The 21,536-nt window shown below is 43.5% G+C and overlaps 1 protein-coding gene across 8 annotated transcripts in view; it reads right to left on the bottom strand.

The window, feature by feature from the left end:
- MAP2K6 (mitogen-activated protein kinase kinase 6) overlaps positions 1–21,536 on the bottom strand; it is a 118,579-nt gene that overhangs the window by 11,173 nt on the left and 85,870 nt on the right. For all 8 annotated transcript variants that reach the window (XM_047707134.1, XM_047707140.1, XM_047707142.1 and 5 more), the window contains 7 exons: positions 20,302–20,421; positions 19,135–19,251; positions 18,407–18,458; positions 15,635–15,762; positions 14,644–14,721; positions 13,331–13,470; positions 5,368–5,413 (listed from right to left, as the gene is read on the bottom strand). In XM_047707134.1, coding sequence (XP_047563090.1) covers positions 5,368–5,413; positions 13,331–13,470; positions 14,644–14,721; positions 15,635–15,762; positions 18,407–18,458; positions 19,135–19,251; positions 20,302–20,421 — 681 coding nt within the window. The remainder of the gene's footprint in view (positions 1–5,367; positions 5,414–13,330; positions 13,471–14,643; positions 14,722–15,634; positions 15,763–18,406; positions 18,459–19,134; positions 19,252–20,301; positions 20,422–21,536) is intronic.

Genomic DNA, 21,536 nt, shown 5'->3' on the forward strand with positions numbered 1-21,536 from the left:
ATAGTGGGTCCAAGAGACCACACATTCCAAAACAGTGCTGAAGAGAACGAAACATTCCTCTCTACAGTACAACCCTCCCCAAAAGGCTCAATTTTGTCACAGTAAATTCCCGGCTGTCACCCGGGAACCTCACACTTCTAATTAAAAGGATCGACATCAGCTCATGAACCACAGCGCTCACAGTGGAAACAGAATCAAACCCGCAAACCAGAAAGGGCGATTCCTTCCGACAGAACCCAGTGCCGTGCAGCCCCCCCCCCCCTCCCCCGGCCAGCCAGTCACGGCCACCTCCCTCACTGTCTGGTGGCATTATTTTCAGCGACGAGGCTGAGCAGCTAAATGGGAAAGTTTTTGCCTGCAGACACGTAGATGACTCACTCCATTTCCCTCTGCCATTGGGGATGTTAGTTTATACCCTCCGTGTTGCCTGGCTGTAGGTTTTCTAATTATATTTGTTTTAGACCTGACAGCACAGGGCGACATGAGTCAGCTCTGTGGGGAACTGGATGCCCACCCAGTTCCATGCCCACCGTGGAAGTTTTAGGAAATAATGCAAATGGGAAAGGAACAAAGGAGTCAAACCCAAATGTAAGTAGGTAGTCACTGGTTAAGTATCGTGACTCCAAAAAAAAAAAAAAAAAAAGATAAAGAGGCTTTCTGCTCTCGCCCATCTGGAAGATACAGGTTGGGGGCTGGCTCACAGCCTCATGCCCACCGTATTTGCGGAAGACGCAGGAACTTTGGCCCTGAGCTCCCCGTGCAAGTAAACAACAACGTTACTTCTAATTACTAACCACTTACTCAGCACACTTACCAAGGGCTTGACCACCATGCTCATTAGCTTTCCCACATCCTCTTGACATTTGGTGATCTTTTAATGTCCTTAAAATTTTTACTATCTAAACAGGACATGTCAAACGTCAGATTGTCTCAGTGACTACTTTCGACGCCTCCCAGCCCCATCGTCCCCACCCCCACCCCCACCCCGGTTCTGCTCTGGCTGTTAGCTCAGTGCATGGAGCTGTAGTCTGTGAATGAATCAAATACCCTGACCTCAAGTGTTTAAGAAAAATCTGCAGGCATCTTTTACTTTCTTCTTGGGGCAACGGCTGGGAGAGGCGGAGGGCTGGGGGGAGGGGAGAGCAGGCAGGCATGTTAAAATGGAAAGTGTGACTCGCTTTCTTGTGTGGGTTTTGAGGCCGTAAAAGGTTGGGAGGGAACCCAGTCCCCTCTATAGGCAATGGCCTAAGAATAGCAAAGCCAGCAACTGGGAGGCGAGCAAATGAGGCACCGTGGATTCATCCCTAGGCTGGGTTTCTCAGAAAAGGAACCAGGTACAGGAAGGGAGGACACCAACGGTTGTGCCTGGAGAAAACACAGAGATCCAAGAACACACAACCAGCAACATCAGGGCAAGCCGCGAGCACTAGCGGTCGCCGTATCTTCTACACAACACGTCACCCGTTTAGGCTATGATTTTCTAGGGGTACAGTCAGCCTTGCTTACCGCTGTGAGTCAATCTAGAGCTTCCCGGATATTTGAAGAACACAGTCACCTCCCCGGACAATCGCTTGCATCACCTGATTATCATTTCTGGTGGTTATCATCTGGGACAGGGGTCAGCAATCAACAGTCCGGGGGCCAAGGGTACCCCACTCCCTATATGTGAAATAAAGGCTTTCGGACACCATCTGTTTATGTATTGAATATGGCTGCGCTCTCTCTCTCTCTCTCTCGCTCTCGCTCTCTCTCTCTCTCTCTCACACACACACACACACAAACACACACAAACAGAGTCAAATAGCAGCCCACAAAGCCTAAAATATTTACTAACCCTTTGCAGAAAAAGTTGGCTGGTCCGCACTCTAGAGGAAGACATCCTACTGAGTCATGTCCCCCCGTGGGAGTCTGGGAGAACAAGCAAATGAGATGATGTGAAATCACATACACCCCTCAGTCCGAGACGGGGGAGGGGGAAGCAGTTGAGATTTCTATAAGAGGTACACGTCTGGGTTGGAGCCTTAATTATCCCGCGCTTCACCTGGAAAAAGGATTTCCCCCCCTTTCTTCACCAACTCCTACCGTTTAAACAATAGTCTCTCAGCATGTGTTTTCCCAATGTTTAAGTCAAAGCGTCTGGACTCAGATTTTCCACTTAAAAACCTCAATTTCACAGGAAAGCAGAGAGCAGTTATAGCCTTAGAAGGCAAGTCCATTTCCAGTACCACACAGACTAGTGTCGTAAAAAGAAGTGGGGGCCGGGGGAGGGAAATGCACATGACTTTGTAACGTTAATATGCTGACCAGAAAAGACCACAGCCTTAGAACATACTGGAAAGTGGAATGCAACATCAGCTGCTCACGTATACTAAGCAGAAACTCAGCATTTTTTTTTCCTCAAGAGTGCTCCATTGAAACCTCTGATAAGAGGTCACTTGGAAGGGGGGAAAAAAAAGTTCTGCATTTTAAATAGCCCTAAATATATAGAAAATGCTCTCTTATCTGAAAATAGGGACAAACAAGGCAAGTTTACTATAGGAGTACAGGCGTCCTGAGATACCCCAGAAATCACTCCATGTCTGTTGCACTTTATGTGAAATTAATTTTAAAATGCTCTCCGGGTTACATAAGCATACCCAGAAAGGGTAGCCGGGACTAAAAAGGCCCCTGATTGGCTATTAAAAATATAGTCAGGGAGGGAAAAAAAAAAAAATATATATATATATATATACACACACATATATACACACACACACACACACACACACACATCCAGCAAGAAATGTTCAACCCAAACATGCGGTACGCTGAGATTTTTTCAAACATTACTCATCTTTTCTCACTCAACTGTGGTCTTGGTCAAACACAGCCAACAGAATGCTGAGTCCCAGGGAATGCCTTTTTAGAGGGGACAATGGGGAGCCGAAGGAGACCACCCTGTCTATTCTAAAACTCTCTCCCCTGTTCCTTTACTGTCTCCCCATTGGATAATGGTTGAGACTTAAATCAAAGCTTCACCAACAGAACCAAAAACCCATGTGACTGGCTGTGACCATTCCTTATTGCATAAATCGGCTTTCTGTACTTCTTCTTGGCTTGAAATCTCCAGGCTGTAACTCTTTATTTTCTTTTCTTTTCTCCAGCTTTATTGAAATATAATTGTAAGTGTAGGCATACGTGATTATTTGATAAACTTCTAGATTATGAAACAATACCTAGAATATGAATAATTACCACAATAAGGTTAGCTAACACATCCTTCACCTCACACACTTACCATTCTTCCTCGGTAATAAGAACCTCTAAGATTACTCTCCTAGCAACTTTCAAATATGCGATATATTATTAACTATAGGCCATGCTATATACATTCTATCCACATTGCTGCCAAAGGCAGGCTTTATTTTTTATGGCTGAATAATATTCCATTGAGTGTGTAGGCGTGTACCACATTTTCTTTATCCATTCATGCCCTGATGGACACTTCCATTGTTTCTACATCTTGGCTATTATAAATAATGCTGCCATGAACATGCAAGCCAGATACCCCCTTACGATAGTGATTCCATCTCCTTCAGAAATAAATCTAGAAGTGGGATGGCTGGATGATAGATTTCTATTTTTAATTTTTTTGAGGAACCCCACCATACTGTTTTCCATATTGTCTGTGCCCATTTGCATTCCCACGAACAGTGCACAAGGGTTCTCTTTTCTGTACATTCATTCTCTACATCAATGCTTGTTATCTCTTGTCTCTCTGATGATGGCCATTCTGACAGGTGTGAGGTGATGTCTCATTGTGGGTTTTTTTTTTTTTTAAAGATTTTATTTATTTATTTGACAGAGAGAGATCACAAGTAAGCAGAGAGGCAGGCAGAGAGAGAGGGGGAAGCAGGCTCCCTGCTGAGCAGAGAGCCCGATGCGGGACTCGATCCCAGGACCCTGAGATCATGACCTGAGCCGAAGGCAGCGGCTTAACCCACTGAGCCACCCAGGCGCCCTCTCATTGTGGTTTTGATTTGTATTTCCCTGATGACCAGTGACAACGAGCCCCTTTTCACGTACTTGTTGGCAAAAATTAAGGGGGATTACGTCAAACTAAAAACCATCCGCACGACCAAAGAACTGATCAGTGAAATGAAATGTTAATCTACAGAATGGGGAGAAATATTTGCAAACCATACATCTGATAAGAGGTTCATATCCAAAATATGTTTTTTAAATACTCCTAATTCAGTAACAAAACAAAAAAAAATTTTTTTAATGGGTAAAGGACCTCAAGAAACATTTTTCCAAAGAAGATATATAAATGGCCAATTACATATTTGTAGGTAGTAAATAACACACACTTCTCCCTTGTCAGAACCACCTCACCACACCATTTGGTAAAAGATCTCAGGAACCTATACTTCTAGCCCCTGCCCTCAGTCTTAAACACTGAGCACTGTTTGTCTGGCGTAGGACAAAAGCAAGTATTTAATGCCTGCTGGATACCTGTGTTCCAGGAAGAAATGTCAATATTTACTCTTCCCTCTACTTGAACAAAACTATTCCTTCCCCTGCTAAAATTAAAACCTTGATAATTGAAACAAATCTAAGGAATGGTGGCTAATGCAAATTAGTAAGTAGTCCGAATTTTATCATATTTCCCCCCAAAATGTGTTTCAACATATACCTCGATAAAGTTTCTAAGTTTCGCCCCTGCCATCTATGCTAAAGAATCATTTGCAATTACCTTACAGTTACAGTTACCACAATTTAAGAGAAACTATTTTAAAACAACTCCTCTGAGGTCTTATTTTCACTCTTTTTTTTTTTTCATAGATAGTACAAATGGTAAGCTGTGAAAGCAGATGTAATATAACTCAAATTAATAAGGCTTGGTCTTACTTTTTTCACTAACGTGAAAACCAAAAGGAAAAAAGAGTCTTTCCTCCCTAAACACCCACCAAAAAGCACCTCATCCAGCAAATCTTGAATATTTTATCAGAAATATCTGATGAGCCGCCTAGCACTTATCTTCATCGTTGCTGAAATCCTTTAAAGCATGCTTTCCCTCATTTATATTAGTAATTAATGACTCTTGATATCTTGAGAACTTGAAAATGTAAATTTTATAGGCATCATTTAGTCTATATGATGACAAGATTACCAACACGGAAAAAGTTGCTAAGAAAGGCGACCTGCCCCCAGCCACACTAAAGGAGGATTTAGGACACACTCTTTTTTGCTGGAATTCACTTCGGGTCACCAATGTCTCAATGAACCAGTTCTTTTAATATGGTTGTTTGATTATAATTTAGGTCTTAATCACTTTACTTTACTAGCTGTTGGTTTGGACAGGTTTACACCGCTAACAATACATACCATAAGTTCTGGATATGTTGGCCGTTCTTTGGAATTCTTCTTCAAGCTTAAAGAAAAAAAAAAATTAAACACATTAAAATCTAGGAACCATTTTCACATGTATTTTCACGAGACTAGGATTTCAGAATCTGCAGAAGACTAAACATAACCAGCTTTTACATGCATTGAGTACATGAATGTCCTATCCTGACACCCCTCTTTGGTTACACTTATAAAATTATGTTTTAAGTCACTCTAGGTATATCTTCATAGAAAGAATGGGGTCTGTGTCTGTGTGTGTGTGTGTGTGTGTGTGTGTGTGTACTTTCTTTTTGAAACTTTGCCAATGATATACAAACTAACTTTTCTGATCTACAGCCATCACATTCCAAAACACATATAGACTTTCCTTCAAAACAGCTCTCCTTCCATCCCCCACTGGCAAAGAAATTGGCAGGTGTTTCTTATACTACATGTTCTCTCTTTCCAATCTTTGATATCTGGTTCTCCCTGTTTCTGGTTCCCTTGAATGTATAATCTGCTTTTATAGATTCCTAATCAAACCCAAATGAGATAGAAGCAACACCCCCCCCCATAAAAATGTCTAAAGTAATGCTCCTTGTTTACAACTTCCTGGCTAATGAAAGAGAAAGCACACTCAGTGACTTCGCAATGATTCTTCTTAGAAATTCTTTGTGGTCATGCGGGACTGTCGAGTGGCTCCCATTCTGTATACAGGACTGTCTGGAGACACAAGTGTTTCGAGGACATTTGATACTAAAGGCAACAGTAACAAAACATCAGTAAGAAGAGACCAGCCCCTCACCTCTATCCTCAGCCCGCCCCTGTATCCACCCATGGCCTTAAAATGGAAAGAAAGAAAATAAGTGGTTTATTGGGAGTTGGAACCCCGAATGGAGAGAAGGATGATTCTGAAAACTGTGGTTTGCAAGGCGACCTAGAGACCCTCTGCCCACGGGGCCACTGAACCCCACATGGATGGAAGGAACGTAGCCTGGCGTTGAAGAAACTAAAATGTGACTGATCATTAGGGTTGCTGGGATTTGTGCCAATGGATCATTTTGAGCAGATGAGACCTAGTACATGTGACATGAGATTGGCTCCACCATCATGGGCTAATAATAATGAGGAAGGGTGGGGGGTCAAGGTACAAGCCATAAGAGAGTGAGACGTTTTGAGAAAGTGTGGTATAAAACAAAATGAAATGAAGAAAAAAAAAGAGAGAGAGAGAAAGCTTTTGAGCCAAAACAACTTAAAGCAGCCTACCAGTTTATTCCAGGCAATGCTGTGGGTGGAAGCCAGGGAACCTGAGACAGGGTACAGGAGATGTGAGGAGAGAAGTTTTCAACCTGGAACTGAGGGCAGATCTAGGGCCTAGTGACCTCAGTGACCAGACAACCTATGAGAGAAAGTTTCGTCTCAACTGAGGATAAAAATAAGAGCGAATTAGAAAGAGGAATTATCAACTGTCAAAGTCAGATTGATAATGGGAAGGTGTGCCTGAGTGAAATGAATGAGACCTTGGAAGTCCCACGTAGGACTCTGCGTGTATCTATGGCCTGGGATTCTGTAGGGCTTTATTGGGGGTGCTCGGTGCAGGTGATCCTGCCCTCCAGGGGGTATGTGGCAATGCCCGGGTTGTCGATCTCGGGTTGTCGATACAACTGGTGACGTCCACCAGCATCTCCACGGGGTTGGAGGGGGCGGCTCAGGGTATGACTAAACAGCTTAGAAGATACAGCACTGCTGCCCACCACAAAGAATGACCCAGTCCCAAAAGTCATGAATGTTGACGTTGCAAACCCCATGGGCCACGTGGACGAGGATATTCCTCCATTTTGCTGCCTTCTATGCCCTGCTCGGAAATGAAATTCACAGAAAAGCACCCCCGGCTGATTCGTCTGTCATTTGCGCACATTCTCAACACTACCAGCTCTCTCTCCCTGAACCCCGGAAAGCAGAAGTTTTCTAATTTCAAGAGCTAGTTCACCTCGAAGGAAACAGACTCGAAGAAATGGGATCCCAGGAGCTCTGCGGACTTGCACACAGACTGTAGCGAGGAAAACAAACAGGCTAATGGACAAAAGCCCTGAGTTTTCGGCAAATGCTCAAAGCCAGTCAAAAACCAGAAAGTCTTCTCCAGGATCTGGACAATTTAACTTGCTAGAGGCAATCATGAGAAACACAGACACCACCTGAAATCAGCACGCACTAGCCACGTGATTGATGTCAGGTGTCTCTACCTAGATGGGCGCCTTAGGGAGTCCTCAGACCAGGACCGGGCGTGGACTCTGCCAACATCCATTCTCCTTGAGGACCATGACCCACCGTGCCATCACTGGCTTCCACTGGTCAGCAACCAAACCGAGGGGATGACAGGAAAAGAGGCTTCTTGTTCAAATGTTAGAACACTGGCACCTTTTACCAACCAGAGATCTTTGTGATGTTTGCTGATTTCTGAACTTCTATTTCGTCAGTAATAAAAGACTCTCTGGTCTCATCAGGTTGAGGAATGTAAGCACTTCCTTTTTTTAAGGAGAGATCATTTTAAGTCAGGAGAGCTTATCTTTTCACTTCCGGGACAGTTTAAGAAAATTTCTCTGGAGTTCGTTTTTTTGGTTTTGGGTTTTTTTGGTTTTTTTTTTTTTCTTAGTTTGCATAAATAAAATGTAGGGAAAGCACCCCAAGTTGATGCATCAGAAGATGTTTCAGATTCCTGAAACCTCACGGATCGCTAGCTGATAGGCTTTCTTACTTCTGGCCTCTGATTAGAAAGGTCAAAAATTTACCACAAGCACTACTGAGGTGCACTCATGGAAAATACCTACACAGCAATCAGGCTGTTTATTGAATTACTATAACTGATAAAACCCGTTCTCTCCATCTTTTAAATTGAGAACACTTCAAAACGTAGGCTAAGAATAGCAAAATACTCAGGCTAAGGTTATGGGGGAGGGGAAAGCAAATTTTCCACGTTTGATAGGAAGTGCTTGAAATTCAGGATAAAATAACAACCGTGGCGTTCAAAGCTACACCAATTTCTTTTTGGATTGGAGCCAGACTTTTGCATTTTCAAGTGGCTTGTCATTTTCAAGCGTGCAATTAGCTAAGGGCTCTAATTCCTCTTCCAAATGCCACAACACATGCTCCTGACCGTAGCTGACACTAAAAAATGGCTTCACGCTGCCTTGAGAATTGCTAGCTTGCAGTTTGTGCTGACCAGAGGATTTCTGCCTATTTGAATTCCCCCTGATGGTTTCCAAGAAGGGCTATTCGGTATGTTCACAGAAAAAAAAAAAAACACATTATGCCTCTCAAGACCATACATTTGTCATAAGCTAAATAAATATCCAGTGCCTCTGTTTACGCTTTCTTCCTGAACAAGAACTGTATTTGATTGTGCCTGTGTTATGCTAGTTCCTCTGCGTCGGTCTCAACATCTGGGGCAGCCTCCAACACACTCCAAGATGCCATCAGGCTGGTCAGCCGGGCCCTGAGCCTCTCAAATAAGCCTGGAGGAAAAGCAAAGAAGAAGTCGTGCTGCTTGGGCACTCCATAGTTGGGTTTCCAGAAACTTCCTTCAGTTACCAAGCCTGCGCACCTACAGGAAGGGGTTCTGGAGAGAAGTATAAGCCTTCCACAATTCCGCTTTTTCCTTTTTAGATACTCATTTGTTCACCCTCTGTCGGACTAGAAAGTAAGACTTTTCTATGAGACTTCTCAATTATGAATCCCAAAACAAGGCCTTGAAGGACAGCATCACGTACTCTAGGAACGCTTTAAAACCCCTAGGATAAGAAAACCATGTGTAGGGGGAAAATAAAAAGAGGAGGAAATGTCATCCTATGGAATTATTTCAAAATAAGTGCAGAAAGGAAGGATTAGTAGAACATCACTGGTTTTTCCTTTTAAATTCATAAGGCATAAATGCCTCAACTTTCTTTCCTCTCCTACCCCTGGTCCCCATTCTCCCTCTCCCCTACTCCACCCCAACCCCAGGATGATGTCTCTCTGATGCTAGGACAAAAGAACACATCAGGGGCTCCCTAGTGGCTCAGTCATTAAGCATCTGCCTTGGGCTCAGGTCATGATCCCAGGGTCCTGGGATCAAGCCCTGCATCGGGATCTCTGCTCCGCAGGAAGCCTGCTTCTCCCTCTCCCTCTGCTGCTTGTGTTCCCTCTCTCGCTGTGTCTCTTTCTGTCAAATAAATAAATAAAATCTTAAAAAAAAAACAAAACACATCAGCTGGGGCTCTGGGTTCTAGAGGTAACTTTAGGTGTAAGAGTGATAGCCTGCTAGTGCTTTCAACTCCCCCAGCAGACCAGGATTACTGTCAACTCACATGCAGTGATCAGAGGAGACCGAAAGCCAGATAGACTCCCTGGATGAGGCCGTACAGTGTGAAGCAGCTCTGCGGGGGGTGGTGGGGGTGGGGAGTGGTTATCAAACGCTGAGTTAGCACACCTCCCGGGAAAGGTCACAAGTGTTCTGACAGATGCCAAGGCTGTGGGTAATGCCACCTTTCTCTTCTAGCTCCACACTCAGCCCAAAGACAGTTAGGAGATAAAACCACCAGGATGCATCTATCTCAAAATTTGGGATTCACCTTTCACTTTCCAAATCTGTATTCCCCTTTCCCCACTTAACCACAAAAACAGGGGCTTTCTGAGAAAGTCTTGAAGGATCAGAGCCTGACTATGCCATGGAAATACAAAAAACACATGGAGATTCCTCCAAAAAGCATCCGCTCATGAACAGGTATCTCAAATCTGGCCGTGTACATGGGAAAATGGAGGAACAGCTATAAAAGAGATACATTTCTTCATCAAGAAATAGAAGAGGGTGTTCTTAGGTAGTCACTTTCACATCCTTTCCAACCGCTCAGCTTCAGATCAAATTTAAAACTGTCAGTAGTAAAATGAGCGAAATAATGACATTGCCCCTGGAAGCAGGTGTGTACCTATCAGCTAGTACGAAAATCCTTTTAAAAAATCAGCACTGTGTTTCTGAAGCCTTAGACAACATTTCCAACTCAGTGGATTTCAAAACGGAGTCCATACTAAGGGGGTATCAAAAATATATCTATTGGTACTTTACAGGAGGCAAAAGGCTATTATTGATCTGCTGTCTAAAAGAGGAGAGCCTGTATTTAAAAAAAAAAAAAATTCCAAGAGAGGATCATTAAGAATGCTGGTAAATCCAGAATTAATGCTTCTCTTAGGGGCGCCTCGGTGGGTCAGTGGGTTAAAGCCTCTGCCTTCAGCTCAGGTCGTGATCCCAGGGTCCTGGGATCGAGCCCCGCATCGGGCTCTCTGCTCAGCAGGGAGCCTGCTTCCCCCCTCTCTCTGTGCCTGCCTCTCTGCCTACTTGTGATCTCCGTCTGTCAAATAAATACATAAAATCTGTAAAAAAAAAAAAAAAATGCTTCTCTTATTCTTTCCAATTGTCCCACCAACAAAAATAACTCACCATTTTACACAATTGATACTCTGAAATGTCAGACTCTACAGGAAATACACTGAAAGTTTGAATAATTATTCTTGTAAAACTTCAAAGTTTAGGTGACTTGAATTTTGTTTCTATTAGTGTGTGTATGTGTGTGTTGGGGGGGCGGGGACGGTAAACCCCTTAAGCAAGCCAGACTGGCTGACATGAATATGAGTAAAATGAAACGGAATTAATAGCAAGGAACAGCTTCAGGAAAGCTAGAAAATATCTATGGCTCAAAGTTTTTAAATTAATGAACCTCAGCAGCTGGGACAAAAACTGATAGCAGACAAGAGGGGAACAGGGAGGCCTCAGAGGTCAGAGGTCGCTGCAGGTTCCAGCAGTGTTCGGGAGACCACAGCAGGGGCACAGGTCATTCTGGATTGTGCCCATAAGTATGTAAGTACGTGTGCGGACACTAAAATTAGCATTACTTCTCAAGGTTTTCATATTCTAAATATCCCTAAAAAGCTTTAATGCTCTGAATCTTTGGGAGAAATTCTAAGTAAGAGGGAAAATACGCTGGTGAACAAAAAAAGTAATTGCACCATTTTTCAAAAACAAATTGTACAAGAAAAACGGGTTTTGAAAAGGAAGCCGTTGATATCGGGTCTACAGACCACAGAGCAAAATCAGGGGTTCTCGCCCCAGTTGCATAGTAGAACGATATGAAAACCTTCGAAAAATACTGATATTGGGGACCCTCCCCAGATCCATGAAATCAGAATTCTGAGGGTGTGGCCTAAGCGACAATACATTTGGTAAGTTCTTTCGAGGTCTGGAAACCAAAAGCCAGCGTGGACCACAGTTGCAGTAAACTAGCGATTCTCAACAGGCAGCTGCACTTTCTCAAGCTTTTCACACCAGCCTCCTTCTTACCCAGTTCCCCGAAGTACCCAGCCAGAATCCTGGGGAGAGGGGAACAGGCAGGAGAAAGGTTACTGGGAAGAGAGTTTGACAAGACTTCCCTAGATGAGATCCTTCCCCTTTACCACTCCTCTTCAGAACTACTGGTCTGAACTCTCCAAGATGACTCACCCCTTTTCCTCTGTGACCTTTAAACACTCGAGGATAAGGAAAAAGAAAAGAAAAAGGGAAAAAAAAAAAAAGCAAAAAACAAATACACAATAAAAAAAAGTTCTTGAATCCAGAAGGCAAAATCATGAGCCCATCTCAGCCGGACCAGTGTCCTACCCCATCCAGCACATTTGTCCAAGGAAAGCAGAGGGGAGGACCCACGTCAGTAGCCCAGAAGTAGTGCCCTGTCAGAGGCGCCCAACAACACACTGTACTCCAGCCCACGGCTCCAGCCCCTTTCTCTCGCCATTTGGCCAAAAATTAAACAAAAACAACCAACAGTAGGCCAGCCTCATGCATCAGAGCAAAATACCAGGGGTGACCCCGGGGACCAGCGCTAACAAAAATTCCAAGAGGCCTTCGTTTCACAAACAACAGACAGTTGCTTTGTCTCATCATGTTTCCCAATAAAAGCTGCATTCAGGACACTTCTTCCAAAGAGCACGGAGGCCAAGAAATGATAACCTTGAGGACCATCAGATGGCCTTCAGAAGCCCAGCCATTTCCTCAGCAGGGGGCGGCCATGATGGCCCCCCTCCCGGGGTGACAGCAGGACTTTGTGCTATCTGCTTCTGCTGGGCACCCATGTAAACGAGTGTCATTTTGTGCTTTCCCTGTGGTGTCGTCTTCCAGGAACACTTGGGATGGTCCTTAGTATCGGGTTATACCAGGTGGTATGGTCACCGTGCATGCCCTCTCCTACTTTCCTCGATTCCCCTGACAATTTCCACGAAAACAAAGTCTACGCTGTTAGCATGACTCCTTCCATTTTTCTACTCTGACTTTCCTTAGATTCCCTCCTCAGACCCCCAGCACTGTCCATCGCACCCTCACGGGCAAGGGTACCCACAGCTAACAAGGCTTGTGCAGGAGGCAGCCTACAAAACACAAGACCGTCTTACCTACTCCCCTGCCCTAACTGTTCTTTCCGTGCTCCAATCAATGCCAAAACAGCTTATAGCTCTCATAAAGGAGTTTCTTGCTCTTGTGACATGAAGCATGATCTTTTCTCTGCTTGGAGTATCTTTCCCTTCCTTACTTCCCTGATTGCTTGGAAAAATACCTCCTAGGGTCTTCAGCACAGAATTTCTCTCCCCTAGAAACTCCATCCTAATGCCTTTCCTCTCCGTTCCCCAAATACCCTGGGCACAGCTCCATCCCCGGATCGCCATATGGTACCAACATCACGGACTGAAGAGACTCCCCTACTTGACTCTGAGTTCACTGAGGGCAGGGACTGGGATAATGGCACCTTTGTCTCTCCCGCATTGAGCGAGGGCACACTCCATAAATGCTTCTGGAATGAATGCATGTGTAATGGATTAAGACCAACGGAGGAAGTTCGTGAGAACTCCTCTCCTTCCTTCCCACTGGCTCTTGGCAGCCAGGCTCTCTTACCACTGTGAGGTAAAGTCAACAAACTCTTCCGAGAATTTGTCCGCCGGGAGCTGTGGCGAGGGCTCCTCTACCACCTGTTTGAGCTGCTGGAAGGGAGTTCCCCAAGAGTCGTAGGGAAACCGAAGGATAGCCAACTCGATCTAGAGGGGAGAAAAAAAACAAGGGGACAACCACTGAGACAGAACCACCTTAGGGCACCCGCGGTGCTCTGCTGTTCCAGAAGAATCTGCGGCAATCACAGAGGTGAAGTTCAAGTAAAATTTGGGGACAGGTAAATTAACAATATGTTCTCTACGTTTCCCCCATTCCTACCACCAGGGATTTTTAATCTTACTGGAGGCAGCCAATGAAGCCTATTTATAGCTGGGTCCTCGCCAAAAGCCACGTGACACTTAATAAAATTGTAAGCCAGCAGTAGGCAGCTTTGGGATGTAAAGTAACCAGGTGTTCCAATGTTCAGTCTGAAAAGTTAGTCTCGCCCTAAGATTTTTCCAGAGCTGTGTATCTGCTGCCATCTGCAGGCCACTCACTGGAATGGGGGAAAAAAACAACAACAACAACAAAAACAACTCAGGGACCGAATGACTGATCTTTTTTTGGATCTGAGTAAGGCTACTTTGCCATGACAAGATCATCACGTGTATTCTGGGCAGGGATGTGAAATAACCCACGGGATTTAATCAGCTGCCGTGCCTGGGAAGGAGCCAGGACCACAGTGGGTAATTCCAGACCTTGGTGATCCACTGAAAATGTATGATCACCCAAGTTACAAAGGATAACTGTAGGATTGTGCCTCAGGAAATTATCTTGTTTGTTACTATGTCTTTTGGCTATATCTGACCTCAGCGGCCAGGATGTCTCCCAGAACCATATTCTGGGAAACACAGCCTCTGTCCTGGACTGCAGCTCGGTCAGGGTCCACACACATTTACATTCCGGAGTAGCTTCAACTTTATGCCTAGATGAGAATAACTGAATTTTAAACTATAAGGTAAACTATCAGGAGCTATAGGCAGGATTCATTTTACAGATGAGGATAATAAGACAGTCCTTGCGAATGTATCGGTTTACTCGAGGGCCCAAGCCCAGTTAGAGGGGGGAATAAAGAGAAAAACTGGGTTTGCCCAATCCTAGCGCAGTCTTTCCACCACAACATCCTGCAGACAATCGTCACGCAAAACCTCCTGCCCCGTCCAGCAGTAGAGGATACTCGGGACCCACCATTAGGGCGTTTGCCCTTTTGTTCGCAAAACCCACCCCATTTCAGCTTCCTGCCCAGAACCTCACAGTCCGGAATGATCATCACACGTTACCATTGTGATGCCCAGACTCCAAATGTCAGACTTTACACTGTATCCCTTCTGATTGAGCTCTGGGTTTATCCTTTCAGGCTGCAAAGGAGATAGAAAAAGACAAATGAGATGACGATCTTAACTCAGTAAAGTCTCCGGGGGCGGGGCTGTCACCAGCTGCCAAGTGAGTTGTTTTAAGCCTGTTAACATAAGCCTCCCAGGCCAACAAGACTCACTCACTACAATAAATATGGACGCCTCCATGGGCTTTTCCTCATTCTAAAGGAGTCTTTTCTTGGAGACAAGAATGGATCAAAGTCCCTCATGACTCAAAACTAATTTAAAAAAAAAACAAAAAACTAATTTCAATTTTGCCTCCAGAAGAAAGAAGATACACAGCACAAAGCTCCTTTGCAAGTCTAGAATTTTCCTTGTGAAGAACACCAACAGTCCAGAACTCAATAGTCAGAATCTGCAGAAGTCACCGGGCTACTGTCCGAGATTTGCTCAACACCAGGGGGAGGGTTCTCAATCCCAAATGCAAAACTATTTCAAAACAGAATACAGAAGCCCCTTAATATTAAAGAGGGTCCCAAGGTCTCTGCCAATGGCAGCAAATCTTCCCAGCCATGAGCATCCTTTAGGACTAACCTAACTGACTTGTTTGGGTCATTTAAATTCTGTTCATTCTTCTGTCCCCAACAAGCAGGATAACACTCCCCTGCGACACAAGGTGAAAAATCTGTGTGGGCTGTATCTATCACTTACATTTCTTTTTTTTTTTTTTCAAGTAATAGACCTCTTTTACTCAAATTTCAAAAAAATAGTATGTTTGAAGCAAATGACTAAGGATTTCAGACAGAAAAGACTTAAGAAAAAAAATAAGATGCAGGATATTTATTGCACCATAAGCACATTTCCATCCTCCCTCTGTGGCCATCCATTTCCTATTTCCTGGCGGGGTTTGCGGGCAGCTGCGTTCCCAGATGCCTCCCCCCGCTGCCATACTTACGGCCATGTATGGTTTACATCCTGCGTCAATAGTTTTGGCGACAGAGTCTACAAGGTAGCCACTGATTCCAAAATCGCACATCTTTACTTGGCCAAGAGCGTTGATCAGCACATTGGAAGGTTTGACGTCTGAAAGCAAGAAGAACCAGGAGCCCGTGATCCCAGCCTGCTCTGAAGATTCCTGTGTCCACCACCAGGGGGCCCGACATCCCCACATCCTGCTCACTTCTCTTTCCTCTGGGGCCCTCCCTGATTCCCACTGACACCCATCTTACTGCTTCCAACTTGGTTTCCTATTTCATGGCTCCTCCTTCTTGTAGGTTTGTGACTCCATCATTAAGGGCTGTCTCCTCTATTTATCATCTGCATTGGCCCCATACGAATAGTAAAAACTTAAAATACTATTACTGAATTAAATGCCCCATTCCCTGGGCACAGACATGATGACACAAAATGAGTACATTCTAGAAATCCGCTGTACTACATGGACCTTATGATGCGTAATATTGCCTTGCACACTTAAAATTTGCCACGAGAGCAGTCTCATCTTAAGTGTTCTTAGGATAACAAAATATATATATTTTTTAAGCCCAGCTCATCGTGACCTATTGCACAGTTTAAGGGTGGGAGTAAACAGGTTGTGGAACGATAAGGCAGAATGCAGTCCCACCATCCATCAATCTGATTGAGGCAACCCGTTTCAATGGATGCGTCTGCAAGAGGTGTGTGTCTGAGGTCACACAGCGGAACTCATCAGGAATTCAGAGATTCCAGACCACAAAGCATGCCCCCAAATAGAGAATCACTGTTATCGCTGGATAACGGACTTCGAAATTATTATAGTTAACCTTCTTCCCTCTTGAGGGTATTTCATAAAGGACATGTAATCAGCAGAGTAAGTTATTCAAAAAACACTAAAAATGATCCTTTATAACGTTTTCCCTTAAACTGAATGGTGGACGGGCACATTATGTTATTTTTATACTTTACGTATATATTTTTAATACAAATGAAATATTTCCAAATTTTGAAATAAATACTGAAAAATTGAGTTTCCCATGGAGGGGGTAATCTACATGCTTCTTCCCACCTGGATTCTTTCCCACTTTCTTTTTCTTTTTTTTTTTTATTTGACAGACAGAGATCACAAGTAGGCAGAGAGGCAGGCAGAGAGAGAGAGGGGAAGCAGGCTCCCCACAGAGCAGAGAGCCCGATGCGGGGCTCGATCCCAGGACCCTCAGATCATGACCGGAGCCGAAGGTAGAGGTTTAACCCACTGAGCCACTCAGGTGCCCCTCTTTCCCACTTTCCTCTCTTCCTCGTCATCCTCCCTATTTTTCCAATTTCTAATAATAACAATTAATGATAATAATAACAGCAATAACAGTCATAATAGGTACTCTGAGCGGGACATTCTACATCACTTTGAGGCTGACTCAGACAGCGTGAGAATTACCAAATCTCACTACCCCACCAGCTATCCACACTTTCCACTAACTCTTCTTCAGACTTGGTTGAGTGAGCAACTTCCAAGAAGTTTTCCTTGACTATAGTCACCCAGTGCTAATCATTTCCTTGCTTTAGAATCTACAGAGAGCTCTTCTTGGTAATTTCATCTTGGTAATGTGGTTGATTTTTTCCATGTGTTTGTCATACATCGGTCTTATTTCCCTATCAAGAATCCCTTTATGGAATTTTAATAAGAATGTGTTTTGTTGGGGCACCTGGGTGGCTCAGTGGGTTAAAGCCTCTGCCTTCAGCTCAGGTCATGATCCCAGGGTCCTAGGATCGAGCCCCGCATTGGGCTCTCTGCTTGGTGGGGAGCCTGCTTCCCTCCCCCTCTCTCTCTGCCTGCCTCTCTACCTACTTGTGATCTCTGTCAAATAAATAAAAAAATAAAATCTTAAAAAAAAAAAAAAGAATGTGTTTTGTTTTCATATACCTCTCAAGGCACCTATTATAGTGATGTATAAGTGGTGGAAAAATGATTATAAGTGAGAAATGGATGGAGAGATGAATGGATGGATGGATGGATGGATGGATGAATGGATGGATGGATGTTAATATGGAAGAATGGATATATCTATAGATGGATGGATGGATGGATAGATGGATGGACATTAACATGGAAGAATGGATATATGGATGGATGGATGGATGGATGGAGAGATGGATGGATGTTAAGATGGAAGAATGGATATATGGATGGATGATGGATGGATGGATGGACAGATGGAAAGATGACAGGCCAATAGGAAGGAAAACAGAGGAGGTAAAGGAAGAAGAGATAAATCTATCAATTTTTTTTTTCATTTTATCCTGCCTCCTGCTGCCTGAAAAAGCAGTACTTTAATACCAGAACTTTTCATACTTTAAGGCATACAAAAATTACCTGGGGATCTTTTTAAAGATGGAGATTCTAGTGGTCTGGGGACCCATGAATCTGCTTTTCTAAGAAGCTCCTAGGCCACAGTCAATACAACAGGCATTTTTATCCCATTCTCTAAAATTCTCAGTGGGGTAATCCCAGAGCTATGCTTGGCAACACGTGTTTTATATTCAATTTAGGTGCAATAAAAAGACCAGGGCTTCTTGTGTCCTCAGACAAGAGAAAAAGCAGCTACTTATATGATCTGCTATTCCTCTGGGAAGGAAAACCCTCCAGTTCTATGGCCTGACTCATTTCCACTTCCACCCATCGGGGAAGAAAAGTCTGGGTAAAAGAAATGGATGTTATAAAAGGAAGAGCCAAAGCAACTCCATGCACGCTTACCTCGATGAATGACAGACAGCTTACTGTGTAAGTGTTCTAACGCTTTTACAATCTGCAGGTAAAACACAAGATAGATTTTTCTCCATCACTGGAAAGACACTGAATGTTAAGTATACTCAGGATTATTATCCCTCGCTTAACATCACCAGGTAAGGTATTTTCTCCAACAGCGGAGGCCCTATCCAGGAAAATACACAGGAAGCTACACTCCTTGGCCTCCACCCATCAGAGAGGACCGGATCTCACAGTAGAAAGGGTGTCCCACTCATCTAGCTGGTGTTTCTTTTGGCCTCCAGCACTTTTTTTCTCTCCACCCTCAGAGTCTCAACAGCCATTAAGAGGGCAATCTTTCTTTCCATTTCCTTTTCTTCTGCTTCTTTCTATGCCTTATTAGCCTTAAGAAAACATTTAAAAATCTACAAATGAAAATCAGAGGAAACTAAGATCAGAATGTAGACACCAGGAATGGGGTCATAGCAAAGGGGGGCACTGCTTACAGGTATTTTAACGGAGAGTTTACCAGACCAAGTCAGTAGTAGAATATTCTACACAGAGCCCAGAAAGAAAAGCACTCATTTATTTGTCCACAGAGGCACTTCTGCATCCAACAGACATGTGCTGGAGGGCAGCTCTAGTCCTGCTAGTGTATGCTCACAGTAGGGAATGAGAGACACATCAGGTCTAGACTTCTCACATGCTCCTTGTAGTAGGGTTCATGATATACTCACAGAAACTGCTATTTTCCCTAAGATGTCCTCTGGAATTGTTTGACCTTTATCAATCACTTGTTTGTAGAATTTATCTAGCGACGTATCCATGAGCTCCATGCAGATCCAAACATCACCCTGGAGATGAAATGGTTCAGAGATTGTTAGAGAGGGACAGAAAAGGAAAAGAAGGGGAAACAGTTAATACCTGTCTCGAAGAACTGTTCTTGTACTCAAGTTTTTGGAGGAAATGTACAATTTCCCTTCAAGGTCTCAAAGGAATTTACAGACAAGCAAGTTCGTTTCCCAAGAGCCAACTAGCAGACAGCCAAGAAGAACCTGCATGGGATCCCCTACTCCTTGATAGAGAGAGGGTCTAAATACTGAGGGTTACTCCAGCTATGGAATGAAGTAACCTTTACTAGAATAAAAGGCACGGTAGAGAGAATATGGTTAATGATATAATAGAGTTGTTTGGTGAAGGCAGTTGCTACACTTGCGGTGACCACCCATAATGCAAAGAGAAGTTGAATCCCTACGTTGTACAACCTGCAACTAATGGGACTATATGTGTCAACTCAAATTTCTTAAAAACATTATAAATAAATACATCAGTACCAATAGTCAGAAGCAACAGATTCCCAGAAAGCTGGGACTTGATGGTTCCTGTCTTCTAGGGATTAGGTCTACAGGCCTACTTCATGTTTGACCTCCCACCTGGGACACTGGCAATAGTTCATCCAATAGCTGTTTGAAGCATTATAATCCATATCATGGGAAAGGGAAAGCAGGAGTAAAGCAAAGAGATCCTTGTAAGCCTCTGGGGGTACATAAACAGGGTAAACGAAACTTATCATTTGGCCACAAGACCATAATATTTCAGATTTTAAGTAATCTACCTAAATTAGCCTACAGACAATTGATAGAGAGAACCACGCCAAAATAAACCAAAACAAAAAGGAGAAAGGGAGCCTCAGTGTCTTCAAAAGGGCTCCCCACACTTGGTAAGGCTGTCATTTCAAGCCAACTTTGCGTCAAGGCATGTCATGACCGCCCGAGCAGAAATCTCTCTAGAAAAGACATGTCCAATGAGAAAGAGTGCCAGGAGGGTACATCGCCTTTACGAGATTAGAGAAACTCCTTTTTAAGTGTCTGTTCTCCTCAGATGTTGAACTGAGGATCACCTACCTCCCGGAAGAGTGCACCATAAAAGGTGACTGTAAAAGGACAGTCCACTGTCCTCATGGAAATATCCAGATCCATCAGTAGCCTCTTCTGCTCCTGGCTGTTTACTGTGGCCCGGATCCGCTGAATGGGAATGCAAGGAAAGACGGATGGTTACTGCCCTGAGGATGAGTCAGTAAATAAGGCAGGGACCTTGAGGAGTCCCGTCCCAAAAATACCACAAAACACATAGCACAAGTTCTAGAATGACCTTCCAAGTGTTTACCCTAGTGATTAGCTATTTGTACCAAATGAGAAATAAGGAAGACTTTCAGTAGATTTCCTGAAAAATCCCCAGCAAGAAGCCAATTGATACTATATTTCAGAAGATGGGCAAATGTTGGCAAGCGTATTTCCTTCCAAGTCACAAAAACAACCTGCTCTATTGTGTTGTGGCCGTTAGGTAGAGACCAGAGTATTTGTAACTTTGTGGCTGATTCGGGATCCCACAAAAAAAAACTAAAAGCCCCTCTTTGGGAAGAAATAAGAATATTTGGACTAAGTAGCAACTAAAGAAGAATGGACGAGCTCTCCGAAATGGATAGAATCAAGCAGAAATGGAGAGACTGCTTGTTCCTATCCCAGGGATTCCGAGAGGAAAGACACCTGTCACGCCAACAAATGTAGTCTTAAAGAAAGACGATTTTGTCATTAAATAACAGTAAAATTATAATAAAATTAAATAAATATATAATAACAAATAAACAAAATATCATACTAAAAATACTATATACAGGCTTTTATATTTTCGGCCTAATTAGCAAAAAGTCTGCAGAAGAACACATTGCAAAATCTACAAGGCAAGGGAAATATATCTCCATTCTCCAAAAACAAAGGGGTCCAAGTCATCTGACATCCGCGTCCCTAACAATGGGCCAAATCCATGTACACATGTACAGAAGGTGGGTCCCCAAAGTCCTTTGAGCACATACTCAAGAAATATGCAATGATTCCCAATTTCTTTTTCCAGCTCAAAAACAATGCCGTCACTCAAGATGCCTTTACCCTCCCTTTTCCCACAAATGGACAAAATTTTCTCCCTCAATTCTCATTTCCTGATTTTTGGGGACCATTCTTTAAAAGCAACAGAATATTAGAATGAAAGAGACGTTTGAGACATAACAACCAAATGCAGTATGTGAAATTTTATTTGGATTTTGACTTCAACAACCAACCAGCAAAAAAAAAAAAAAAAAAAA

The sequence above is a fragment of the Lutra lutra genome, chromosome 16 (assembly GCF_902655055.1).
Source record: "Lutra lutra chromosome 16, mLutLut1.2, whole genome shotgun sequence".
Lineage (NCBI taxonomy): Eukaryota > Metazoa > Chordata > Mammalia > Carnivora > Mustelidae > Lutra > Lutra lutra.